Source organism: Coenobita brevimanus, chromosome 110, assembly GCF_032717465.1.
Source record: "Coenobita brevimanus isolate Jiangsu-jjx chromosome 110, ASM3271746v2, whole genome shotgun sequence".
Taxonomy (NCBI): Eukaryota; Metazoa; Arthropoda; class Malacostraca; order Decapoda; family Coenobitidae; genus Coenobita; species Coenobita brevimanus.
This window is the reverse complement of record NC_137063.1, coordinates 26,417,463-26,441,798: the sequence shown is the minus strand read 5'-3', so window position 1 is coordinate 26,441,798 and position 24,336 is coordinate 26,417,463. Positions and strand designations below refer to the sequence as shown.

Genomic DNA, 24,336 nt, shown 5'->3' with positions numbered 1-24,336 from the left:
TAATTGTATTATTAGCCTTTGGTGAGGCTGGCTTACGTCCTGGGGCCATGTGGAAAGCAAGTGGGAGGCAAGAGGCTCATATCATAGTGTGGTTACAACCACAACAGCCACTTAAGGCAGTCAGGCGTGGACTGAAGAATGCGGGACAGAGAGCAGTGTTGCCATATCCAAACAACGAAATTATGCTAGGGCAATGAAAAAATTATGCTAGATTGAGCATATTTGTTCCAAGTAAAAAATGAATTATGCTAACTTGAAGCTAAATGATAAAATTCTATACATATTCGTGCAACATATTAATTATGTATTGTTTACTATGAAAATATTAAAATGAACCTACATTCAGTAAGAGGATAAATATCAGTATCTACCCACACTGCTTTTTCCCACGAAACTTAACGTTTTTCTGATGGATTTTGATGTGATTCGTTCGATTTTGAGCATCATTTCCGTCGGAAATAACCAGATTTTGAGATATGACCCCCCCCCCATCCCCCTGAAATAATGAGGGATCTTTGGGGAATCGGGGGTTATAGGGAGGGGGGGAAACACAGAAAATGGTCATTTCCGACTGAAATGAAGCTGAAAATCGAATGAATCATACCAAAATCCATCGGAAAAACCTAGGTTTCATGGGTAAAGTACAAAGCTCAAACTTATCCTAACCTAACCGAACCAAACCGAACCTAACCTAAAACCTAACCTAACCTAACCTAATCCAACCTAACCTAACCTAACCTAATCCAACCCAACCAAGCCCAAACTGAAAGTAACCAACTATTCAAACATCTTACCTTATTCCTCTCTCTCTCTCTCTCTCTCTCTCTCTGATTTGTAGCTTTTATAAAATTATTCTAAAAATATTCCATTCCATTCTAAATTATGCTAGAATGATTCTAAAACTTCTAATATGCTAAAAAATATTCCAGACTCGAAAATTTGATCAAAATTATGCTAAAAGAATAAAATTATGCTAGATATGGTAACACTGGCAGAGGGGCCACGGGAAAGGGACAGAGGGTGGCGTGAGTTTACCGCGCTACAATTGGAAGCTGCGGGAGTTTCAATTTTTTTTTTTTCTGTGTATTCAAGGATATTTTTGTTGAACTTATTAATGCTAAGAAAATCCGCGAGAGGGCAAAACCGTAGACAAAAAATCCGCAAAAAATGCGGGATTACTGTACTGTGGAAAAGCAGGACACGATCACGTGATCAAAACAAACAGTGCATGGTGCTGAGCTGATGTTCGAGGATTTAGCCTTTTAAAGGCAGCCTCTCTTGCGTAAATTTATAGTTTTCGTAATGGTTCTTTAGTCTTACGTTGTCTTATACGTATCCCAGCACTAACCGCGTATAATTGCGAGCACGTTCGACAAGAACGTGTTCGGGGCGAGTTTACTGTATTGTATAGATTAAGCATAAATTATGATTTATCCTCCTTTTGCTATTGTTTGCATGAAAAAATTATTGAAGATACCTAGATTTGAATTTATATGTGCAAAATGAATCATTATTGCATACTTCACAGACTTCCATATGTTTCCTGTCAGCTCACCAGTCAGGAACTATACAGCAGCACATCTAGATTATGTGCACCTTACTAATGTAGCTGTGCATCCTATGTTCTTAAATGTATATTGTAAGATGTAAATCTATCTATCTATCTATTGCCAAAAGCCATAATCCCATAAGAGGTGGCTGTTTGACTTTGAGTTACAGTAATACCTCAATATACGATACCCCTAGATGCGTTACCCTGGCTTAACGAGCGGGGTAGAAATTGCACCATATCCCTCCTAACTATGGCCAAGCCCCGGTTTAATGATGGGTTTTGGTTTTTCTTACTGATTTTGATGATATTTTAGACTAAACTTGTATGTTCAGGCTGATTTATAAACTGTTTTTAGACTTAGATTAATGTGTTTTAACCATCAGTGGGGTGAACCTTGTCATTCTGGGGTACAGTTTATCCGATGGTGATCCTTGTCATTTTGGGGTACAGTTTACTAAATTTGATTTTTTCACTTATATTTCACGATATTCAGATTTGATTTGTTGGTTTTAGTGAGTTATTTACTGGTGTTAGGCTTAGGTTAGCTTCCTTGACAGCTGTTAGGCCAATTAGATTGCCTTTAAACCTGTTTTTGGGGTCATCAGGGTGGGTTTTGGACTTGGTTTGGGGGAAAATCCAAGGCTGGTAAACAGTCCACATTGAAATACATGTTAAAAGTACCCCGATATACGATACCCCGCCTAACGATGGGGTTTTACCTAGCCAATTAGATTGTTAAACTGGGGTTTGCCTGTATCTGCTTTACAGGGAGGGGCACTAACCCTCCATCAACCCACTTGTTGACATATAGGAAGCATGTATGGTTTGGTTACATGGTTACCACCCAGCATTCTAAATGGTTTCTTGGCTTACAGGAAACCATTTGACTGTCACTCAGTGTTACACAGTCATTACAGAATTTTATTTTTGGCATGGAGACTGCTTTGCATTTTTACAAAGCTGGTTGAATGGTGACATTCACTGCAACACATGAGGGATACAGTAACATTCCCATTTTTTAAGCAGTTACTTTCCACACATATGATCCAGCCATGACAAGCAGACCATGTTGGAAAATATAGGTTTTCAGGTGTGTCTACTGTCACAGTCATTCATTCAGGTTCTATATATCTGGCTATAGTTTTTTTTTTTTTTTTTTCCTATACTACTGCCACCTTCCCTGACTCAGTTATTACTAGTAAATTTCCTGTTTAGTTCAATAATTTTATTTCTCTGGTATTCACTTATGATTATCACCTTTCCCTTCAAACAGTATGCAATGATTTCTTAAGTTACATGGTACAGTATTACTTCTTTTATCCCCGTCATCTAGATAAGTCTCACCTCTTTTCCCAGAAGTCATTCTATCTAAATAGTACATTCATCCAATTGTGTTCAGACTGCTTACTGTTCTCTTAAACTATTCAAATGCTTTGTGTTGGTATCCTGCACTTAATATTTACCTCATTACGTCCTGTTTGTCACAATCACTGCTTAACTGCTCCTTTCATGCTTTTGTATAGCCTTTTCACCAAAACCAATATTCCCTGCCATTTCTACACCCATCTACTTCTCCACTACAGTAACTGTCGATTCCCATCTAATTAACTATTATCTTATATCATATATGCATGGTACAAGCCATTTCCTTAGGCCTGCAGCTATTTCTATCTATCTATCTATAGCCCGACGCCCTAATCCCGCAAAGGGTGGCCGCAGACAAAACGCCTCCAAGTCACTCTGTCACCCACCATTTGACTCCCCTCCCCCCAACTCACCCCCCCCTCCCTCATATACCTCTCAACTCCATCCCTCCACCTCATCCTCGTTCTACCCCTCCCTCTCCCTCCCTCCACCTCACCCACATACACCCTCTTAGTCAGTCTTTCACTCTCCATCCTCTCCACATGTCCAAACCACCTCAGTGTATTTCTCCTAATCTTTTCAACCACATCCCCATCTACCCCACAACGTTCCTTCACTTCTTCATTCGTCAACCTGTCCCTCCATGTCACTCCACATGCTCCTCTCAAGTAACTCATTTCCACTGCTCTCACTCTTGACTTGTTCCCCTCTTGCAAGGTCCACGCCTCGCTTCCATACGTCAGAGTAGGGATCACAATACCATCATGCAGAGACTTCTTAACTTCCATACTCACTTCCCTATTCCTCATCACTGCTTTCAGCATGCCTACAACCTTCCTTCCCTGCTGTACCCTTTCACGCACTTCATCCCCCAAAGTTCCATCCTTACTCATCACACTACCCAAGTACTTGAATGCACTCACATTCTCCATATCCTCACCATCCAACCTCACTGCACACTCTGTGACTTCATTCCTCTCAAACACCATAACTTTACTTTTGTTTACATTAACTTTCAGCTTCCTCCTCCTACACACTGTCCCAAATTCATTCACCAAACCTTGCAACTCCCATTCATCTTCACTCAACAATACTGTATCATCGGCAAACAGCAACACCGGAAGCTTCCAAATCTCACCCTCATTCATTAGGGCCACCCCCACATCCACTGCCCTACCTTGTACCTCCTTTACGACCCCATCCATATATATATTAAACAGCCATGGAGACATTACACACCCCTGTTTCAGTCCCACATTGAGATCAAAGAACTCACTCAGCTCACCATCCACTCGCACCGTAGCCCTAGCTCCCTCGTACATACTCTTCACAGCACTCAACAATTTCCCCTCCACTCCATATATTCTTAATACCTTCCACATACCTTTCCTATCTATTCTGTCATAAGCTTTCTCCAAGTCCATGAAGGCAGCGTACACTTTCCTTCCCTTCTCTAGATACTTCTCCACTAAACATTTAGAACAAATATCTGATCTACACACCCTTTTCCCTTCCTAAATCCCCCTTGTTCTTCTCCAACTAGCTCCTCTGTCATATGCCTAACCCTATCAATGAGTATTCTACCATATATTTTACCAGTCACACTAAGAAGGCAAATACCCCTATGGTTACCACATACTTCTCTCCTTTTCCTTTGTACAGAGGAACAATTATACCTGATTTCCAGTCCTCTGGAACCCTTCCCTCTTCCCAAGCCAATCTACACAACTTCCATATCCACTCCGCAACAATCTCACCCCCATACCTAAGCATTTCACCACATACTCCATCAATTCCTGGGGCCTTTCCCAGCTTAATCTTCTTCATCGCTTCCACTACTTCCGACCTACTGATCTCTTCCTCCTCCTCTCATCTCTTCTTCTCCCAGCCATTCCCCAACCACTTATACTCACACTGCTCTCACTCTCTACATTCAACAAATCCTCAAAGTGCTCCTTCCATCTCCTCAATTTCTCTCTCTTCTCTACCAACAATCTATTATTCCTATCTTTCACTCCCCTACTATTTCCCCTTTCACACATCCTTACTTTCTTTACCTCCTTCCAAAACAATTTCTTACTCTCCTCCATTTCACACTCAGATTCCTCCCAAACTCTTCATCCACTTTCTTCTTACTCTCCTTCACCAGTCTCTTAACCTCCTTCTCCTGCTCACATATACCTCTCTCTTCTCTCTCTCATCTTCTCCCCTCCCTCTACTCGCCAACCATTCACCATATGCCTTATTCTTTTGTTCCACAGCTCGTTTCACCTCATCATTCCACCATGCTGTCCCTTGCACACCCTTGCATCTCCTCCTCACTCCACAAACCACCTCACACGCTGCGCTTATCTCTTCCGTGAATATCTTACATACGTCTTCCACCCCTTCCATCTGCTCTAGCTCATACCTTCCCAATCTTTCTTCCACTATGCTCTTATACTCTGTCCTCTTCTCACTATCTTGCAATTTCTCCACTCTTCTCACAGGAGCTGTTTCCTCCTGTCTTCCCCTTCGCCTCCTCAACCACTTTCTTTGCAGCTCTACCTTGGCCATCACTAAGTGATGGTCCGAGACTCCATTCCCCCACCCTCTCCACACCCTTGCATCCAACACTTGTCTTCTCATTCGCTCATCCACACACACGTAGTCTATCATTGCCTTTCGTTCAACAAGTTCACCATCCATCCTCCTCATTACTCTCCATGTATACCTGGTGGATCATCTTATGACGAAAGTAGGTGTTGGCTATTGCCAACCCCTTACCAGCACAGATGTCCACCAAAGCACTACCATTCCCATCTACTTCTGCTGGCACACCCCACTGACCAACCACTCCATCCACTCGTACATTCCCGACTTTGCCATTCATGTCTCCAATCAACATCACTCTCTCGCTCCTCTCAAACTTGTCCATACATGCTTCTACTCTCGCCCAAAACTCATCTTTCACTCTTGCCACTCGATCCTCTGTTGGAGCATACACACATACAATCGACCATGCTTGTATACCTACTTTCATCCTCACCCATACAATCCTTGCACCCACTGTTCCATACTCTCTTATATTCTCCTTCCACTTCTTGCTTATCATCAGACATACTCCCTCTCTTGCCCTCTCATTCTCACTGACTCCCGCACATATACCTACACCGTATTCCCATTCTCTCATCCTTTCACCTTTCCATTTAGTTTCAGTCAATCCACATATATCCACTTTTGCATCCTCAAGCACCTGGACAATCTCTCTCTCTTTCACTTCATCATTCACTCCTCTCACATTCCACGTTCCTACTCTCAGAATGTCCTTTGTCCGTTCCTTAGTCGTCAACGTATGGTCCGTCCGACAAGCTCTTGGGATTGAAAGATGTCTCAGGATGTTGTTTATTTTTCATTTTGTGAATCTCATGAAATAGTATTCATTGTTTTACTAAAAAAAATTTCTTATTAACAAACCAACACACAAATCCTCAAATCTGAGTGCTTGACTAAAAGAGGAAAATGTTTTAGCCAGCATCGTAACTAACCAATACACCCATCACCTCCAGTAACCTTACCAACCTTTATCTTACCAAAATAGGTTTATTAATTTATTTGGGAGAGAGAGAGAAAAAAAAAAACTACATAAACTCTCAATTATCTGTTGTCGCAATATCCAGCCCAATGCAATATCTGGTGCTGCTGGCTTGGCTCTATTAGCCCCTTCGCTGCGACTTTCCCTTTAATAGGTTCGATCGACAGGCTGCAATGTTCCTTTTAAAATCCATGAATCAATATCAAAAGTTGCGCCCTGTATTTTGGCGTGAGTACTTTTGTACTCATCTGCCCACGCTTAGGGTTACCAGTTTGTCCTTTTAGCATCCTCTACACCACATCAAGCAACCATGTGAGCCCAGTTTGCTTCAGGAAATCATGGTGTCTACAGGTGGTCCATTGGATTTGCCCCAGCCCTCAACTTCATGTGGTGTTACCAAGAAAAGAGGTGTCAGAGGTCGTATTCCACAGAAAAGGAGGTATGCACCTACTAGAGACAGCGATTCTAGTGATTCTTGTATGGAATATACTGTAATACCTCTGAAAAAACAAGCCAGCTCACCATGCTCCAAATGACGCCTACTCACCTATGTTACATCACCGTGACCTTCACACACTCGTTAACTTCAGGCCCCTCTAAAAAAGTGAATGAACAAATGTAAATACAGTAATCACTCCAATATCCGACGTAATAGAGCCATAGGTAGGTCCGGTTATTGGTTTTGTCCAGATATTGGGCCCCAGCTTATGGACTAGTACTTATGGACCCTAACTCAGAGAAACACCTATACAACTCCCTATGGACATGCATAGCACTTATTTAAGACCCAAATCACACCAATAAGGCACATAAATGACTGAAATAAATGCAAAAGAAACATAAAATGAGGGTTTAGAAGTATGTTCATACATTAATAAACATTCTGGTACTTATGGACCCTAACCTAGCCTAACTCAGAAAAACACATTCCTTCTGCACATGCATAGCTACTAACACCCTATTCACACCTATAAAGGACATTAAAGAGTGAAATGAGGTAAGTATAGTAGGGAAAAAAGTACAGTATGAAACATTCTGGCTACTTACAGCAAGTCCCTGGCCACCTCGATGAATAACCGCCTCCTCTCGGACTCTGACAGTAAGAAGGATTTCCTGAAGCACTTACAGTACACTGTTCCTGAAGTCTTGCACTGAACTTAGTCAATAACACACAGAAGTCCGTTCTCTTCACAGTGTTCACTTTTGTCAAAAATAATGCTCCATTGTAACTTAGTGTTGCACTTTAACTTTTCCCAATTTTTTTTTAATTTTCCAAAGGCAAAACAAACAAGTCTATTTACGTTACATTTTTTTTCTAGTCTTTTCTCTCACAACTTTAAATCCTTAACACAACACACTGTTTTTTTCACTGCACAACACTCAAAATTCCAGTGTGGTCTAGTGGAGAAGTTCTTGCTGTTTATTCACTGTCCGAGTCCGAGAGTATCACTGGCAGGCGACCTAGGGGTGCATCGCTGGGTTGTGGTGATGGCGTACCCACTGCAGAGGACTCTGAAGACAGCCGCAAACTCACGTCGAGCGGTGACTCCACCGTGGCTGATGCGCTGGGCTGTGGCTCGGAGCATGAGGGCCTGTCTTGGGGAGGCAATGGAGTGGAGCCAGGGCTAGGCACAGCGGGGGTCACGGGCCTGAAAAAACTGTCAATGGTTGATTGACGCAATGACCGACGATTCTGATGATTGATGATGCGCTGCCTGAAAGCACGCACTTTCTCCACGAGTCCCAAGGGCCCCATCTCCCTGTCGCAGTCCGGGTGTTCCAGGTAGTCTAGGACGAACTCTAGATGTTCCCGGAGTGCGCTCAGCTTGGGGATGGCTGGAGTAGTGTCCTGCTGAGAGGAGTCCGCATCATCGTCGCCTTCAGCGTCGGAATCTTCAAGTTCGGTACTGACACCTGCAACCGAAGACGCGATCTCGATATCAGACAACGTCTGATACCCAGAATCGCCCTCGTCATCATCCAACCACTCACGAACATCGTCCACATCTACATCGTCGCCGTGCGTACGTAGCCGTGCATGGAAGTCATCCACGTCAAACCCTAGAAAATCGTACTCCACATCCGTTCCGAGAAGCAGACGAGACCAACCATTTTCAAGAGTTTTCACAGGGACTTCCTTCCATGCACTAGCCCAGTTGTACAGCGCAGACTTGATGTTGTAGCGGCGAAGGTTTTCCAAAGTCCGCTTGCCTCGTGTGTCCCATCCCTCCCTGCGCTCGTCCTCGTCCTCGAGAACAACCATCACCTCGTCCAGGAACTTCCGACGGTATAGGCGCTTTGTTGCCACGATCACTCCTTGGTCCATTGGTTGAATGAGAGCAGTCGTATTAGGTGGCAGAAACATGCACCTAATACGGCCATTTTCAGCAACCAAGTCCTTGTCACACGGGTGAGCAGGTGCATTGTCGAGTAGAAGGAGAGCCTTTACCTGGTTGCGCGGGATTCCCTGTGTCTTCGTCTGGTAATGGATGACCTCCTTGACGAAGTGACGGTGAAACCAGTCTTTGAAGATCACAGCTGTGAACCACGCCTTCAAAGAATGGTACCAGATGACAGGAAGGACATCCATCACCCCACGAAGGCACCGAGGCTGCTTTGTGCGGCCAGCAACAACGGGCTTAAGCCGGTGCATGCCGTTAGCACTGGCACAACACAAAGCAGATATCCGTTCCTTGGAAAGCTTGCGGCCAGGTACACGCTTCTCCGTCTCCTCGGCTAGAGTGTTCGTTGGCAGCGAGCGATAGAATAGGCCAGTTTCATCAGTGTTGTAGACTTGACCAAGAGTTAGGCCCTCCCTGTCGATCAAGCCCTTCACCTTGTGCCGAAACTCGGCAACTCCATCCTCGTTAGCGTCCAATGCTTCGCCATGTGATTTACGGCTGGTAAGGCCATGTCACAACTTGAACGCGAAGAGCCAACCCTCGGATGCCTTGAAGTCTAGGGCGTCGTGAAGCCTGGCGAACTTCTCAGCAGCAGCCTTCAGCTCCGTTCCACATACCATCACACCAGCAGCACGTTGTTGTCGATACCAAATCAACGTGGATCGGTCGATTTCTGCAAACTTGGGGGTAAACATAACCTTCCTTTCCACGTTGCATTTGCTTCTCGACAAGAAGTCAGCCGTGTACAGCATGAGTTTGTCTTGGAACCTCTTGATATCAAACAAAGTAGACCGGGCCAAGTTGAACTCGTGAAGAATGCGGGAAGAAGACCAACCCGCATCCACTTTCTCCATTATCTCCCTCTTCTTCTCCAGAGTCAACACCACTCTCTTCCTTTTCTCAGGTGGCAGGGCCATCATCACCCACACTAAGAGGAGGCCCGAGAGCAGCAGGAGGCCCTGCAGCAGGTAGGGCACCACCACAAAAGCAATCACGTGGGCAGCCATTACAACGAGCGTGCACTTGCGGTGAGAGACAGGCGGGAAGTGGGGAGGATGCAGCGGCGCTCTATCAGATGTCGGAGGAATGACGCGCCAAAACAATGGTCTCCCGCGGCGCGCGCGGTAAGTTCAAATTACGGACAAAAAATCGGTATTTTTTTAAATTTTTTTGGGTTTTCGGACCATTTGGGGAATGTTGGATCCCAGGACGATTATGTCCGGGTAGTGGGGATGTTCGGTTATTGGGCGTCCGGATATTAGAGTGATTACTGTATGTGAAAGTGTAAGTGTAAGTGTAAATGACTAAAAGGTAAGGAAAATGAAGAGTCTGGTGTAAGCTATACCTGTAATATCTTTTGTTGACTTTAGCATTATTTAGTGCTACTGAGTAGTTTTTAAGTTTCATATCACACTATTTTATTTTATAATATTTGTAAAATAATGATTCTGAAGTGCTAAGTGAACCATTCAAGGTAATGCAAAGAAAGTGATGCATATAGTGGTGCGTGGTTGGGAAATGATGTGCGGTGAGTGGCAACGTGGGTGGTGGTGCATGATGGATAACTACAGCGACGCAAAAAAACACCAAAAATGGTGTTGTTTCCACCTCTATCTATGGCATTGCAGGAGCATTTAAGCATTCACTGATGTGCTCATAGGTAAGAAGAAAAGTTTTGCTTTCTTGTGCATGTTTTATTTATTTTTTTATCTTGTGTATTAATATGAAAATTACTGCACTGAAAATAGGTAACTTTTGTGTGGATTGCCGCAACAGGGGTGTATCACACTCACCACAATAGCCACAGCCAAGGGGTTAAAGCAATATCTGGTGCCAAAATGGGACGTAACCGGTGGTTCTATGAAAAATCCGGTGTTGAGGTGTATCAACCGGCTCGTAAATGATAGCCAGCTGGCACTGTATTGTTGTATTGTATCACTACATTATTGTATTATAATATTAATCTTCCTATTTCTCCCATCTTTCCTGTCACTTCTTATTGCTTTTCTTTCCTTTACAGGTGGCTTTACATTGAGTGACAAGCCAAATGGTTTCCTGTAAGCCAGGAAACCATTTACAACGCTGGGTGGTAACCATATAACCAAACCATACGTGCTCCCTACGTGTCAACAAGTGGGTTGGTGGAGGGTTAGTGCCCCTCCCCGTAAAACAAATAACTCAGAGTCAAATGGCCACCCCTTACGGGATTGTGGCGTCTGGCAATAGATAGATAGATAGATAGATCTTTTATTCAATGAAAAATTTTATGGACAGAGGTTCGAGATGCACAGTAACACAGTATCTGGCTTGACACTGATTACTGAGCCAATGGGGGTACTATGCAATATCCGGCATTTTACTTTAACTGGCATATGGCTTGGCTGAATTACACAGGATAACTGAGTTTACTGCATTTCAGTAAAGAACTCTGATGCATTTATTTGTTGATACTAATGAAAATTTATATACTCTGAATTTTTTACCCATTACAGGCATACCCCAAATTCTGAAGCATCAATAATCGAATACTTGCTACACCAACCACAAGAAATTGGGGAACATTATCACAATTCATACACTGCTGATTCGTTAGTTCGAACACTTTGCCTCTTCTCAGGTTAGAAACAAGCACATCCGAACGCAGAAGTGGTGGTGTACCCAGCTCTCACGGTCCTCCCTCCATCCTCTCTCTTCTCCCCACATCCCTCTTCCATCCCAGCTATGGAGGCTTTTGCACGGGTACAAAGAAAACCAATTCCACTGCTAAATTTGCCCCTGGAAATTGGTTATACTGGTACAAGTTGTATACCATCATCTTTGCTGGTGTTTATACTGTAAGATAAGCTGATAAAAGCATACGAAACTGATGAGTAAGATGTTATACAGTATTCTTATTTAGTCCCAAATATGGGGGAAAAGTAGTACTGTACCCATCAACGTACTCCATGATTTTTATTATGTTAGCAACTACTGCAGCTGCTGCATGAATCAACTATACACTTGCACTGCATGTGATATACTTCAAGAAACACTCCATTTAAAAAAAATGTCATTCATTTCATGATTTTCCAATGTCATGATTGTTACACACAGATATTGTTCGACTAGCAGCAACAGCTTACAGGCTTCCCCTCAAATGTGATAAGTACAGCACTGAGCTGGCTAACACTATCTATCTATCCATCTATTGGCAGATGCCTCAACCTTGTATGGGGGGGGGGGGGCCACAAACAAATTGCCTCCCTGTCGCCCTGTCCAATGTCATTTCACTGCCTTGGTCTCAGCTCACACCCCCCTCTCTCATATGCCTCTACACTCCATCCCTCCATCTCATCCTTGGCCTTCCTCTCCCCCTCCCCTCCTCCATCTCACTCACATACACTCTCTTTGTCAGTCTCTCACTCTCCATCTTCTCCACATGCCCAAACCACCTCAGTGTGTTTCTCCTAACGCTTCCTATCACATCCACATCCACACCACTGTGCTCCTTCACTTCCTCATTCGTCCATGTGCCTCCACATGCTCCTCTCAAATAACTCATTGCCACTGCTCTCACTCTTGACTTCAGTCCCCTCCAACAAGGTACAAGCTTCACTTCCATACGTTTGAGTTGGTATCACAATGCTGTCATGTAGTAAATTTTTCACTTCCATGCTCACTTCCCTGTTTCTTATCACTGCCTTCAAGGAACCAGAAACAAGTACTGTAGTCTGAAACTAACTGTGGAGCACAATTTATTATCATGACTCCAAAAATTATGTGCCATGTCACCATCTGACCATCATGAAAGTTTGGTTTATTCGGATTCATTTACAGAAACTTTTAGGCTTGAAAAGTTTGTTTACTCATTTTCAATTACAGAAACTTTTACGCTTGAAAAGTTTCTGAACAGTCCTGTACTTCTCATATACTTTAGCCTGCCAGGGTAATCTTAATCCTGAATAATTCAATGTGTCATGTCTCCATGGTTGTTTAATCTGTATATGGATGGGGTTATAAAAGAGATACAAGATAGGGCAGTGGATGTTGGATTGGCCTTAATGAGAGAGGGCAGTGTTTGGAAACTCCCTGTACTACTGTCTGCAGATGATACTGTGTTGTTAAATGATGAAGGGGAGCTGCAAGGCTTGTTGGATGAGTTCGGGAGAGTATGTAAGAAATGGAATCTAAAGGTGAAGAGTAAAGTTATGGTCTTTGAGAGAGGTGAAGTCAGTGAATGTACAGTGAGGTTGGATGATGAGGAAATGGAAAATGTGAGTACATTTAAGTACTTGGATAGTGTGATGAGTAAGGATGGAAGTTTGGAGGGTGAAGTGCTTGAAAGGGTACAAATTGGAAGAAAGGTTGCTGGTTCCTTGAAGGCGATGACATGAAACGGAAGTAAACAAGGAAGTGAAAAAGTTATTACATAACAGTATTGTGATACCAACGCTGCCCTTGGGAGTAGGGGTTTTTTTCAAGAATACTCCCCCAGTATCCCTGCTTGTCATAAAAGGCGAATAAAAGGGTTGGCGGAGGGATAGTGCTCCTCCCCGGAAAACAATTAACTAAAAAAACAAACAATAAGCCTCGGACAAGGACTGACCAAACGATGACGACCAAGGACCAGACAAAGGACATGGTTATCGGAACGTGGAATGTAAGAGGAGCGAATGATGAGGTGAAAGAGAGAGAGATTGTCCAGGTGCTTGAGGGTGCGAAAGTGGATGTATGTGGAATAACTGAAACAAAATAGAGAGGAGAAAGTGTGAGAGAATGGGAGTATGGATGGGGTATATGTGCAGGAGTAGGTGAGAATGAGAGGGCAAAGGAAGGAGTATGTATAGTTGTGAGTAAAAGATGGAAGAAGAGCATAAGACAGTATGGATCAGTTGGGTCAAGGATTGTGTGGGTAAAGTTGGAATACAAATGTGGGCGATTGTGTGTGTGTATGCGCCAACGCAAGATCGTGCTAGAAGAGTGAGAGAAGAGTTCTGGACAAATGTAGAAGTGTGCATGGAAAAGTTTGGAAGGAATGAGGGAGTGTTTTTGATCGGTGATATGAATGGTAAAGTTGGGAATGTGAAGGTGAATGGAATAGTTGGTGAGTGGGGTGCGCCTGCTGAGATAGATGAGAATGGGAGTGCGTTAGTGGACATTTGTGCTGGGAGGGGGTTGGTGATAGCCAATACCCTCTTCAGGCATAAAATGCTCCACAGGTATACATGGCAAGTGATGAGAAGGGTGGGTGGTGAACTGAATGAAAGGAAGGCAATGATTGATTATGTGTGTGTGGATGAAAGGATGCGAAGATGTGTAATGGATGCAAGAGCTTATAGAGGTTGGGGGAGTGGACTTTCTGACCACTACTTGGTGGTGGCCAGAATTAGGATTCAAGTAAGATGGAGGAATAGAAGGGAAAGACGTGAGGAAGGAGTAGTTGCAAGGAGAGTGGAAAGGTTACAAGAGGATGAGAAAAAGGCAGAGTATAAGAGAGAAGTGGAGGAACGATTGGGCAAATATGAATTGGAGCAGATGGGAGACTTGGAAGGTGTGTGTAGGATATTTACAGAAGAAATATGATCAGCATGTGATGTGGTGTGTGGAAGGAAGAGAAGACGGAGGGGGGTGCAAGGAACAGCGTGGTGGACTGAAGAGGTGAGACAGGCTGTGGCACAAAAGAAGAAAGCATACAATGAATGGATGAGAAATAGGGGCATGGAAGAAGTTGAGAGGCGGAAGAGAGAGTTATATGAAGAAAGAAAGAGAGAGGTGAAAAGATTAGTAAGAGAGAGTAAGAAGAGAGTGGATGAGGAATTTGGAAGGAATTTGAGTGTAAAGTGGAGGGACTGTAAGAAAATGTTCTGGAAAGAGGTGAAAAGAGTAAGACAGGGTGGAAGTGAAGTTAGCAGGGGAGTGAGAGATAAAAATGGTAGGTTACTAGTGGAGAAGGGAGAAAAAGTGAGCAGATGGAGAGAACAGTTTAAGGAATTGTTGAACATAGAGGATGGAAGTAATGCGAGTATAAGTGGCTGGGGAATGGCTGGGAGAGGAAGGTGAGAAGACAGGAAGAAATCAGTAGGATAGAAGTTGTGGAAGCAATGAAGAAAGTTAAATCAGGGAAAGCCCCAGGAATTGATGGAGTGTGTGGTGAAATGCTGAAGCATGGGGGAGAGATAGTAGTAGAATGGATGTGGAAGATGTGCAGATTGGCCTGGGAGGAAGGTAGAGTCCTGGAGGATTGGATGTCAGGTATAATTATTCCCTTGTACAAAGGAAAAGGGGAAAAAGAAGTGTGTGGTAATCATAGGGGCATTTTTCTTCTTAGTATAATAGGAAAAGTGTATGGTAGGATACTTATTGACAGAGTTAGAGAAAGAACAGAGAAATTAGTTGGAGAAGAACAGGGAGGCTTTAGGAAGGGAAGAGGTTGTGTAGATCAGATATTCATCCTTAGATCTTTAGTGGAAAAGTTTCAAGAGAAGGGAAAGAAGTTGTATGCAGCTTTCATGGATTTGGAGAAAGCATATGACAGGGCGGATAAACAAGGATTGTGGAAAGTGTTAAGAATATATGGAGTAGATGGGAAGTTGTTGAATGCTGTGAAGAGTATGTACGATGGTGCGAAGGCTGCAGTGCGTGTGGATGGTGAACTAAGTGAATTTTTCTCTTTGAAAGTTGGGTTGAAACAGAGATGTGTCATGTCTCCATGGTTGTTCAATCTGTACATGGATGGGGTAATAAAAGAGGTACAAGGTAGGGTAGTGGATGTTGGAGTGGCCCTGGTGAGAGAGGATAGTGTTTGGAAACTCCCTGTACTGTTGTTTGCAGATGATACTGTGTTGTTGAGTGAAGACGAAGGGGAACTGCAAGGCTTGGTGGATGAGTTTGGGAGAGTGTGTAAGAAACAGAATCTAAAGGTGAATATAGGGAAGAGTAAAGTGATGGTCTTTGAGAGGGGTGAAGTCAGTGAATGTACAGCGAGGTTGGATGGTGAGGAATTGGAAAATGTGAGTACGTTTAAGTACTTGGGTAGTGTGATGAGTAAGGATGGAGGTATGGAGGGTGAAGTGCTTGAAAGGGTACAGCAGGGAAGAAAGGTTGCTGGTTCTTTGAAAGCAGTGATAAGAAACAGGGAAGTGAGCATGGAAGTGAAAAAGTTACTACATGACAGTATTGTGATACCAACTCTAACGTACGGAAGTGAAGCTTGGACGTTGTTGGAAGGACACAAGTCAAGAGTGAGAGCAGTGGAAATGAGTTATTTAAGAGGAGCCTGTGGAGTCACATGGAGAGACAGGCTGACGAATGAGGATATAAAGGAGCGTTGTGGTGTGGATGTGGATGTGATAGGAAGCGTTATGAGGAACACACTGAGGTGGTTTGGCCATGTGGAGAGAATGGAGGGTGAAAGACTGACGAAGAGAGTGTATGTGAGTGAGGTGGAGGGGGGAAGAGGGAGGGGGAGGCCGAGGATGAGATGGAGGGATGGGGTGAAGAGGTATATGAGAGAGGGGGGTGTCAGCTGGGAGCAGGGCAGTGAAATGGGGGGGGATAGGGCGACTTGGAGGCAATTTGTTTGTGGCCACCCCAAACGGGATTGAGGTGTCTGGCAATAGATAGATAGATAGAGATAGATAGATATGTATTGCTATATGCCATAATCCTGTAAAGGGTGGCCATTTGACTTTGAGTTATTTGTTTTAAGGGGAGGAGCACTAAACCTCCACCAACCCACTTGCGGACATGTAGGGAGCACGTATGGTCAATGTCTATTAATGGAGAAAACGACTATCATATTTATGAATATTTAAGTTTGTTCCACAAAAGGGGGGTGTCTGGTGCTGTTTATCCTCTTGTCATATTCCAGCATTATTTTATGTCATAACCAGGCGGTGAATACCTGGCGTGAACAGCAAAATTTATTTTTGTTACGAAAAACAGGAATGTCAGACGCTCACATTCATCAATACTGGTGTTCAGTTTTTCAAGTATGGCCCTATGATGTGATGGTTGAGGTATGACTGGTATGACTGTGTGAAGTGTGACAGTGTGAAGTCTGACTGTATGGTCTGACAGTGTGAGGTATGACCATGTTGTGATAGTGTCATGTATGTCAGTGTAAGGTATGACTGAATGGTGTGATGGTGTGAGGTGTGGCAGTGTGAGGTATGACTATGATGTGATGGTTGAGGTATGATTGTATGGTGTGATGGTGCAAGGTGTGGCAATGTGAGATATGACAATGATGTGACTGTTGAGATATGACAGTATGATGTGACTGAGTGTGGTATGATTATGGTGAAACAGTTTGACTATTATTAGACAGCTTGAGGTATGACTATGATATGACTGTATCATTATGGTGTGACAGTGTGAGGTGTGGCAGCATGAGGTATAACTAGTGTGACTATGGTGTGAAGGAGAGAGGTGTGGCAGTGTGAGGTATGACTTTATGGTGTCAAATTGTGAGGTGTGGCAATGTGAGGTATGACTATAGTGTAATGGTGAGGTGTGGCAGTGTGAGACACATCTACTGTATGATAGTGAGAGTTGTGTCAGTTTGAGGTGTGACTGTCTTGTGGGACAGTGTGAAGTACCTGTATAACTAAGGTGTGACTCTGCAAAATGTGGCAATGTATTTCTTACAATTTTTTTCTACTGATAAATGCATAATACATTAAATACAGCCCCCAACTACAGGATTACTAGTCACACAGACATGTCTCAGTCCAAGGCAAACAATAAACTAGTACTGTACTGGCCACTCACCTTGCCCACAGCCACAACACACGTGGCCATGTCCAATACAAATTCATCTCCATTCTTGGCTGGGGCTGACAAGGCCAGGGGGTTTGTTCCAATTGCAGCCTGGGTGAAGTATGGAAGAGATAAATGTTAATATGAGGTGGGTAAAATATTATTACAGAATAATAATAATATACTGTTCCATATTACACCTTGCATGGTGTAGGGGCCCAATGTATGCTTAAGGAGGAGGAGGAGGAGGAGGAAGATTACTTTACCAAACCTGTAATCAAAAAAAGGTAATGGAACTTGTGGCAATTACACCTAAATGTTTCTTAGGCAGCAACACAAGGAGCCTACATATATATCAACGCTAAATTTATGAGTTGACTAAATTATCACCACTTTTTTAAGAGTAAGTGTAAAACTACAAGAAATGGCACAAATAATACAAAATCTAACATTACAAGAAAAGGTACAAATCATACAAAATCTTTCTCTTTACCCCTCTGGCTTGAGACATTCAATCTAGCATATCAATGGATAGTAACAAAATAAATATCAATCCTTTCATTAGAACCTCTACCAGTAATGCCAATTGGATACTGAATCTCTAAAAGTAAAAGGGTTAATAAAAAGAATAAAACTATTGGGGTCTTTATACATGCAAAATGTTTTGTCTTTTAACATTCATTTGTTACTGATAATGTAAACTGTCTGAAAGATCTGTATTATAAAAAAAAAAAAGTGCCTCTGTGTGAAACACAGCAAAATTATTTCACAAAAGTACTGATAACGATGCAAAAACAAAAACAGGGCTAAAATAAGAAAAAAAATATATGGTATGCCTCCAGGTGAAACAAAGTAGGCTAAATGGATTTCATGAAAGTAACAGTGATAATGATGCAAAAATAGAAATAGTAAGAAAAATTACAAAAATGTGTCTCCATGTAAAACAAGGCAACAGAATTCATGAGGATAAAATCAACTGATAAAGATGTAAATGCATAATTAGTAAAAACAAAAAATATCAAATACAGTATTTAGAGAATGTCTCAAAATTAAACAAATTAGTTCCACAAGGGTAAATTGGATAGACACATTAAGGGAGGAGAATGGGGCAGAGCAAGAACACGGTATAGGGATGCAACCAAACAGATGACTATGCATGTTAGATCAAACCATCTTGGAACATTTCAGCATTCAGACATACAAATGTTGACAAAGAGTGTAAACAGATGGACTCACATGGAGAGGCTGAATCATCTTGGAACAGTTCAACACTGCTATATGAAGGTTGGAAAACAATGCAAACACATGACTGCACTTACAGTAATATGGCCTAATATGCAGCACCTCCTGGGAACACCAATGGCCTACTTACTGCGCATTTCCAGGGTTTGTCTTCGATAGCCCCCCCCCCCCCCAAAAAAAAAAAAATCCAAACCTTTCATCACTGCTTGCCTGTGCCACTCAAAACCATCTTCTCTCTAACACAGGCACACCTCAGGATACAGTAAGACAGGGATGTGTTCCTTAATACAAACTTTTTCCACACAACCAGCACCAGAATTGTAATTGTTGCTGTTGTTGCTGCTTAACCTTAGTCCACGTGGTTGAGCAGACCCAGGTATGGAGTTACCCCACAGGTTCCTAATACCAATGATACTGCATCTGTGTCTCAGAGTGGTATGTCTACGTGGTGCTCAAGTATGTGTTATTTTGTGTTGGCCTATTCTACAAACAGGGCACATGTCATCTATGAATCCACCTATCCTAAATCTCAGCTGGTAACCAAGGAGGGCTGAGTGATGTTCTAATCGAAGCCAAGCTACTGTATGTGTACTCTATCAGCTCTATTCAGCGATAACTTTGATGCGTCAATGTCAACAGGAAAGGGCTTGTAATACAGTATTCTGACTGAAATGTTGCTGTATTGGTCTAAGAAGTCTGTTCAGAAAGTATCCGACCTTATGCTCTAAAAAAAAATAAATAAATAGCTATCCGCTGAGCTGGAACACTAATCTCTCTCAAAGCCAGCCCCTTCTGACTTGACACATATTGCCATATGTTCTTTACAATGCAAGAAAAATAATTAAAAGTCAGTTTTCAGTCCATATCTCCTGCAGGTGCTTCATCGCATTCATCATGATCTCCTCTTGTCTCGTGTGTGGAACCCTTTACCGGAGTTTTGAGATTAGGGAATAACCAAAAGTCGCACAAAGCCATGTCTGGTGGCCAGGGCGCCTGCCAGACCTGCGGATTGCTGAGAAGAAATGGAACGGGCATTGTCATGGTGCAGCTTCCAACTTACTGCCTTCCAAAGGTCTGGTCTCTTCCATCAAACTGCGTTACAAAAATGATGGATGACATCAAGGTAGTAATGTTTGTTGACAGTCTGGCTATCTGGTGTGTATCTGTAATGCACAACATTGCTGTAGTAGAAAAATACTGTCAACATGTATTTCACCTTGCTGTGGACCTGTCGTGCATTTTTTGGCCGAGACAACCCAGCATGCTTCCACTGGGACAACTGTGCTTTCGTTTCTGGGTCGCACCTGCACACCCACGTCTCATCTTCGGTGATAACAGTCTTGAGAAATTCTGGGCCATGCTTTGCACATTCCAACATATCTTGGGCAATGTTCCTTCACTAAGCTTGTTGTTCATGTGAGAGGAGCTTTGGAACAAATTTGGTGGGAACTCTTAACATGCCCAAATCATCCGTTAAAATTTAGTGTGCTGATCCATCGCTGACTCCAATTTCATTAGGAAATTATCTGACAGTCAACCAGTAATTTCCCATGAACAAATCGCAGATTTTCTTCACATTTTCAGCACTCCTGCTTGCTGATGGCCTCCATGGATGTGAATTACTCTCGACTGACATTCAGCCATTTTTTATACAACTGTACCACTCATTTATTTGTGTTACTTCCATGGCTTCATTCCCCAAAACTCGTTGGATCATCGTGATAGTTTCAACTTTGGTATTACCTAGTTTTTGGCAAAATTTGGTGAAGTAATGCTGTTCAACTCTTTTGGTCATCGTGCTGAACGTGGGAACACGACGAGCATAAGGTGCACGACTATGAACACAGGCTGACTGACAACCACTGAGTCACTCATGGCAGTTGGCATCAATCATGCATGCATACGAAGGTCCTGCACTACGCTACACAAAACCCTGTCCCTATCCTCCAACTGGTTGGTGAAAAAAAAAAAAAAAGAGGTCGGATACTTTCTGAACAGATACTTTCCGAAGTGATTATGTGTTTCTTCACTGCTAGGGTTAGAAAGTCCAGAGGTGGAATGTTGGTAAAGAGGGTCTGGTAATGTGTGTGTGGTGACTGTTTTATGAGCCTAGCTGTGTTGTGTGGTTTTGTCATATAATGACAGGTTTGTTTTGTGTTAGCTCAGACTCTTGCATAGAATTGTTGCCTCTCATATCAAGATACTGTATTCTCTAACTGGGAGGACTAATTTAACAGGTGTGAGTGAGCTATGGAAGTTAATTTGATGCTACCAGTGTCAATGCACAGGGGGTTGTTGTGTATGGTCCGCAAGATATTGTAATGAGGATTATATACAATGAAGGCTCTTGCTGAAGAAGCATTGGATACCACTAAACTAATATGCTCTTCGTAGAGCAGGGAGAGTGTTTCTTTTGTTTTTACTCACAGTCTGTCCTTGTGAATGCCCTGAGTGCATTCAGTATGGGCATGCAACATCCCTTGATATCTAAAGTATCATGTGGTCCTTAACCCGCTGTGTCCCAACCGATTTTTCACCACTGATCCCCCCCCCCCCAATCCTGGCAGTTTTTCGAATAAAATTTTTTTGGCTAAAACCTCCACTTTTTATGACAAACATTGGAAAATGCCCCCCAAAGTGCTCACCTGAGCTTACAAGTGGTCTAAACAGATGATTCTTAAAACACTTGGTACCGTGTTTCCTGGAGCGGCGCTGTGGGTGTCGTGTTCTCCATGATGCGGTAACTATTGCAAACCACTCAGAACAGGCAGATATTTGTTCATTTGGTACGAATTTATATGTAGTACAAGAATATATTGGTTTTCACACAATAATAGAGGCAACATAAGCATTGCTTCACTCACTGAACACATCAACATACCGCACCTTCCTTGGCGATATTACCCTCTCATCACTTCTGCTTGTTTCTTCCCCTGGTGCCATGTAATCTTTGTCCTCCACATCATCATTGACTGGGGAATCACTCTGGCCTTGAATTTCATATCGTGGCACGACATGTCTTTACTGGCCAGGTCACTGGTAACAGGTGAATTGCCGAGACAATTAAGTGCGGGGGGGAGCAAGGGGCACGGGGGGTAAGGCAGTGTCCGTGTCCCACGTATATGTACCAAAAATCATGCACAAAATTTGAAAAATGTGCAAATGATGGACCTCACAATTGCAAAAACATATGGGTATGTCAATGGGTGTCACCGTGACAAAATGTGGTGACGTATCCATATGTCAACGGGATGCCTCAGGTTAAAGGTGAGTCCAGTCACTTCAAGGAGGGTGTGTGTGGTGCAGGTACATTGTTAAGTGTGATGTTTGGGGAGTTCTTGTGTTTATGCATTCTGCTGGTGAGGAGTGAGGTGATGGATTTGACTGGAGTGACTGTCAACCTGCTGTCCTCAGTCCATGTCTGAAGTGCACCAAGGTAGTCTTGTTGGTGTACAGGCTGTTCGATGCTTTGGTATGAGACTGTTATGGTAATGCCATCTGTATATAAGGCAAAGTTTGGGGGGGGGGGTGCAACTGTCATGCATACATTGGCTGAAGAGTTGGTGAATGAAAGGAGCTTTACTTATGACTACTATTGCAAGTGGACGTTGTGTGAGTTGTGCAGAGTTGATCTTATCAGATGCATGTTGTGAGATTAGTGAGTGAGGTGTTTGTGGAGGGGAGTGCTGGAAAGTCATGTTGTTAGAGCAAAGAGGTGATGAGGTGTGATTTTCCTTTTTTTATAGCATCAAGAATTACAGCAAAACATCAATATAATGGACTAATTAGGGTCCAAGCCATCCTGAAAAAAGTAAAAGTCTGATAAAAGTGACATCTGGACTTCCCCCTGCTAACCTGGACTTTTTCCAATATACACATCAAAGTAATTTTCCCCATAAGATACTGAAGAAAAGCCAGAGCTGCATTCCAGGCCCAAACCCAAACTCTCATATACCTTACTTAATTAACAGAGACTGACACAGAAACATCATAGGTAATATTATTATCCTCATAAACAATACTACTGCTAAAAAATGAGACACAAAAATCACATGCAGGTAGGTGAGGTGGTGGGAGGGCAGCTGACAGGCTACAGACAGGCAGGCGGCAGCAAACTACACAGAGGAGGGAAAGGGCAGGGGGAAGGGAATGAGAAATGCAGGGGTGGGGGAGGGGGAGGGGGGGGAGGGGATGGGGAGGGCTACAAGCAGGGGGGGAGGGGATGGGGAGAGTTACAAGCAGGGGTAGGGGAGGGCAGGGAGGAAGACAAACAGGAGTGGGGGAGTGTGGGGGGACAGGGAGGGAGACAAGAAAGCCAAACCCCTATTACCCCCCACCCCACCCCATCTCACTCACTTGGTCACTCACTCATTCTTTCTCTCTCTCTCTCTCTCTCTCTCTCACAAACACACATACACACATATCCCCTCCATCCCCCCCTCTTCTCCCCATCCCCAACCCCCCCTTCCCCTCCTCCATCTCAAACCATGCTTATATATATATATTTTTATAGTTTTTGGCAATTTCCTCGACAACTATTTGTTGTATTGAAATTCTGAATACACCACAAGAAAGCTCGTAAAATTCTGCATATACAGGTACAGTACACATACACTTTGTTCTTACATGGTGTGAGCAAAATTTTGGGCTAGGATGTTGGGATGCTGTTTGAAGCTATTTTTACACTTGAACAAGTTTATTCTAACTGCATTGCGGGACTCTTATTCAACAGCTTTGTGTGTTTTTATTAACTTATAGTATAAACACCACTGCAGATGATGGTATATAATTTTTAACAATATAACCAATTTTCGGGGGAAATTTGGACATGAATTATTTTTTTGTGTGCCGGGCAGAAGCCTCCATAGTTGGGATGGAAGATGGATAGGGGAGAAGAGAGGGGAAGGAGGGAGGACCGGGAAAGCTGTGTACACCACCATATCTACCTTCAAATGCACTTGTTTCTAACTTAGGGAGAGGGGAAGCACTTAGAAACTACAGTACTTTATTGTTACACCTCAACTTTAGACGCTTTTCAAATACACGCATACCCTGTTATCTGGCAAACCGATAACTGGCGCTTCAATAGACTGAACACAAAAAACAAGGGAACATTCCCACAATCTGAACAATCAGAATGTCCACCGCCTCACTAGTCCAACACACTGCCTCTCCTGGTCCTCCCTTCCTCCCTCCATCCCCCCTCTTCCTCCCCATCCCTCCTCCATCCCCCAACACACTCAACACTGTCAGGCATGCCTCCCTCCCTGTTACTCCGCCCTTCCCCACCCCTGGTTGTCTCCCTCTCCATTCCCGAACCGTCCCCCACCCCCCCTTGTATCCCGCATGTGTGCGTGTGTGCATGCGTGAGTGAGTGAGTGAGAGTGGTGAGTGAGTGAGAGTGGTGAGTAAGTGAGCGAGAATGGTGAGCGAGTGAGAGTGGTGAGCGAGTGAGAGTGGTA

General features: G+C 43.3%; 1 protein-coding gene across 2 annotated transcripts in view; it reads right to left on the bottom strand.

Annotated features, from left to right (window-relative positions):
• LOC145417381 (putative oxidoreductase YjmC) overlaps positions 1-24,336 on the bottom strand; it is a 295,734-nt gene that overhangs the window by 98,627 nt on the left and 172,771 nt on the right. For both annotated transcript variants that reach the window (XM_080286058.1, XM_080286059.1), the window contains exon 6: positions 17,645-17,743. In XM_080286058.1, the coding sequence (XP_080142184.1) occupies positions 17,645-17,743 (99 nt within the window). The remainder of the gene's footprint in view (positions 1-17,644; positions 17,744-24,336) is intronic.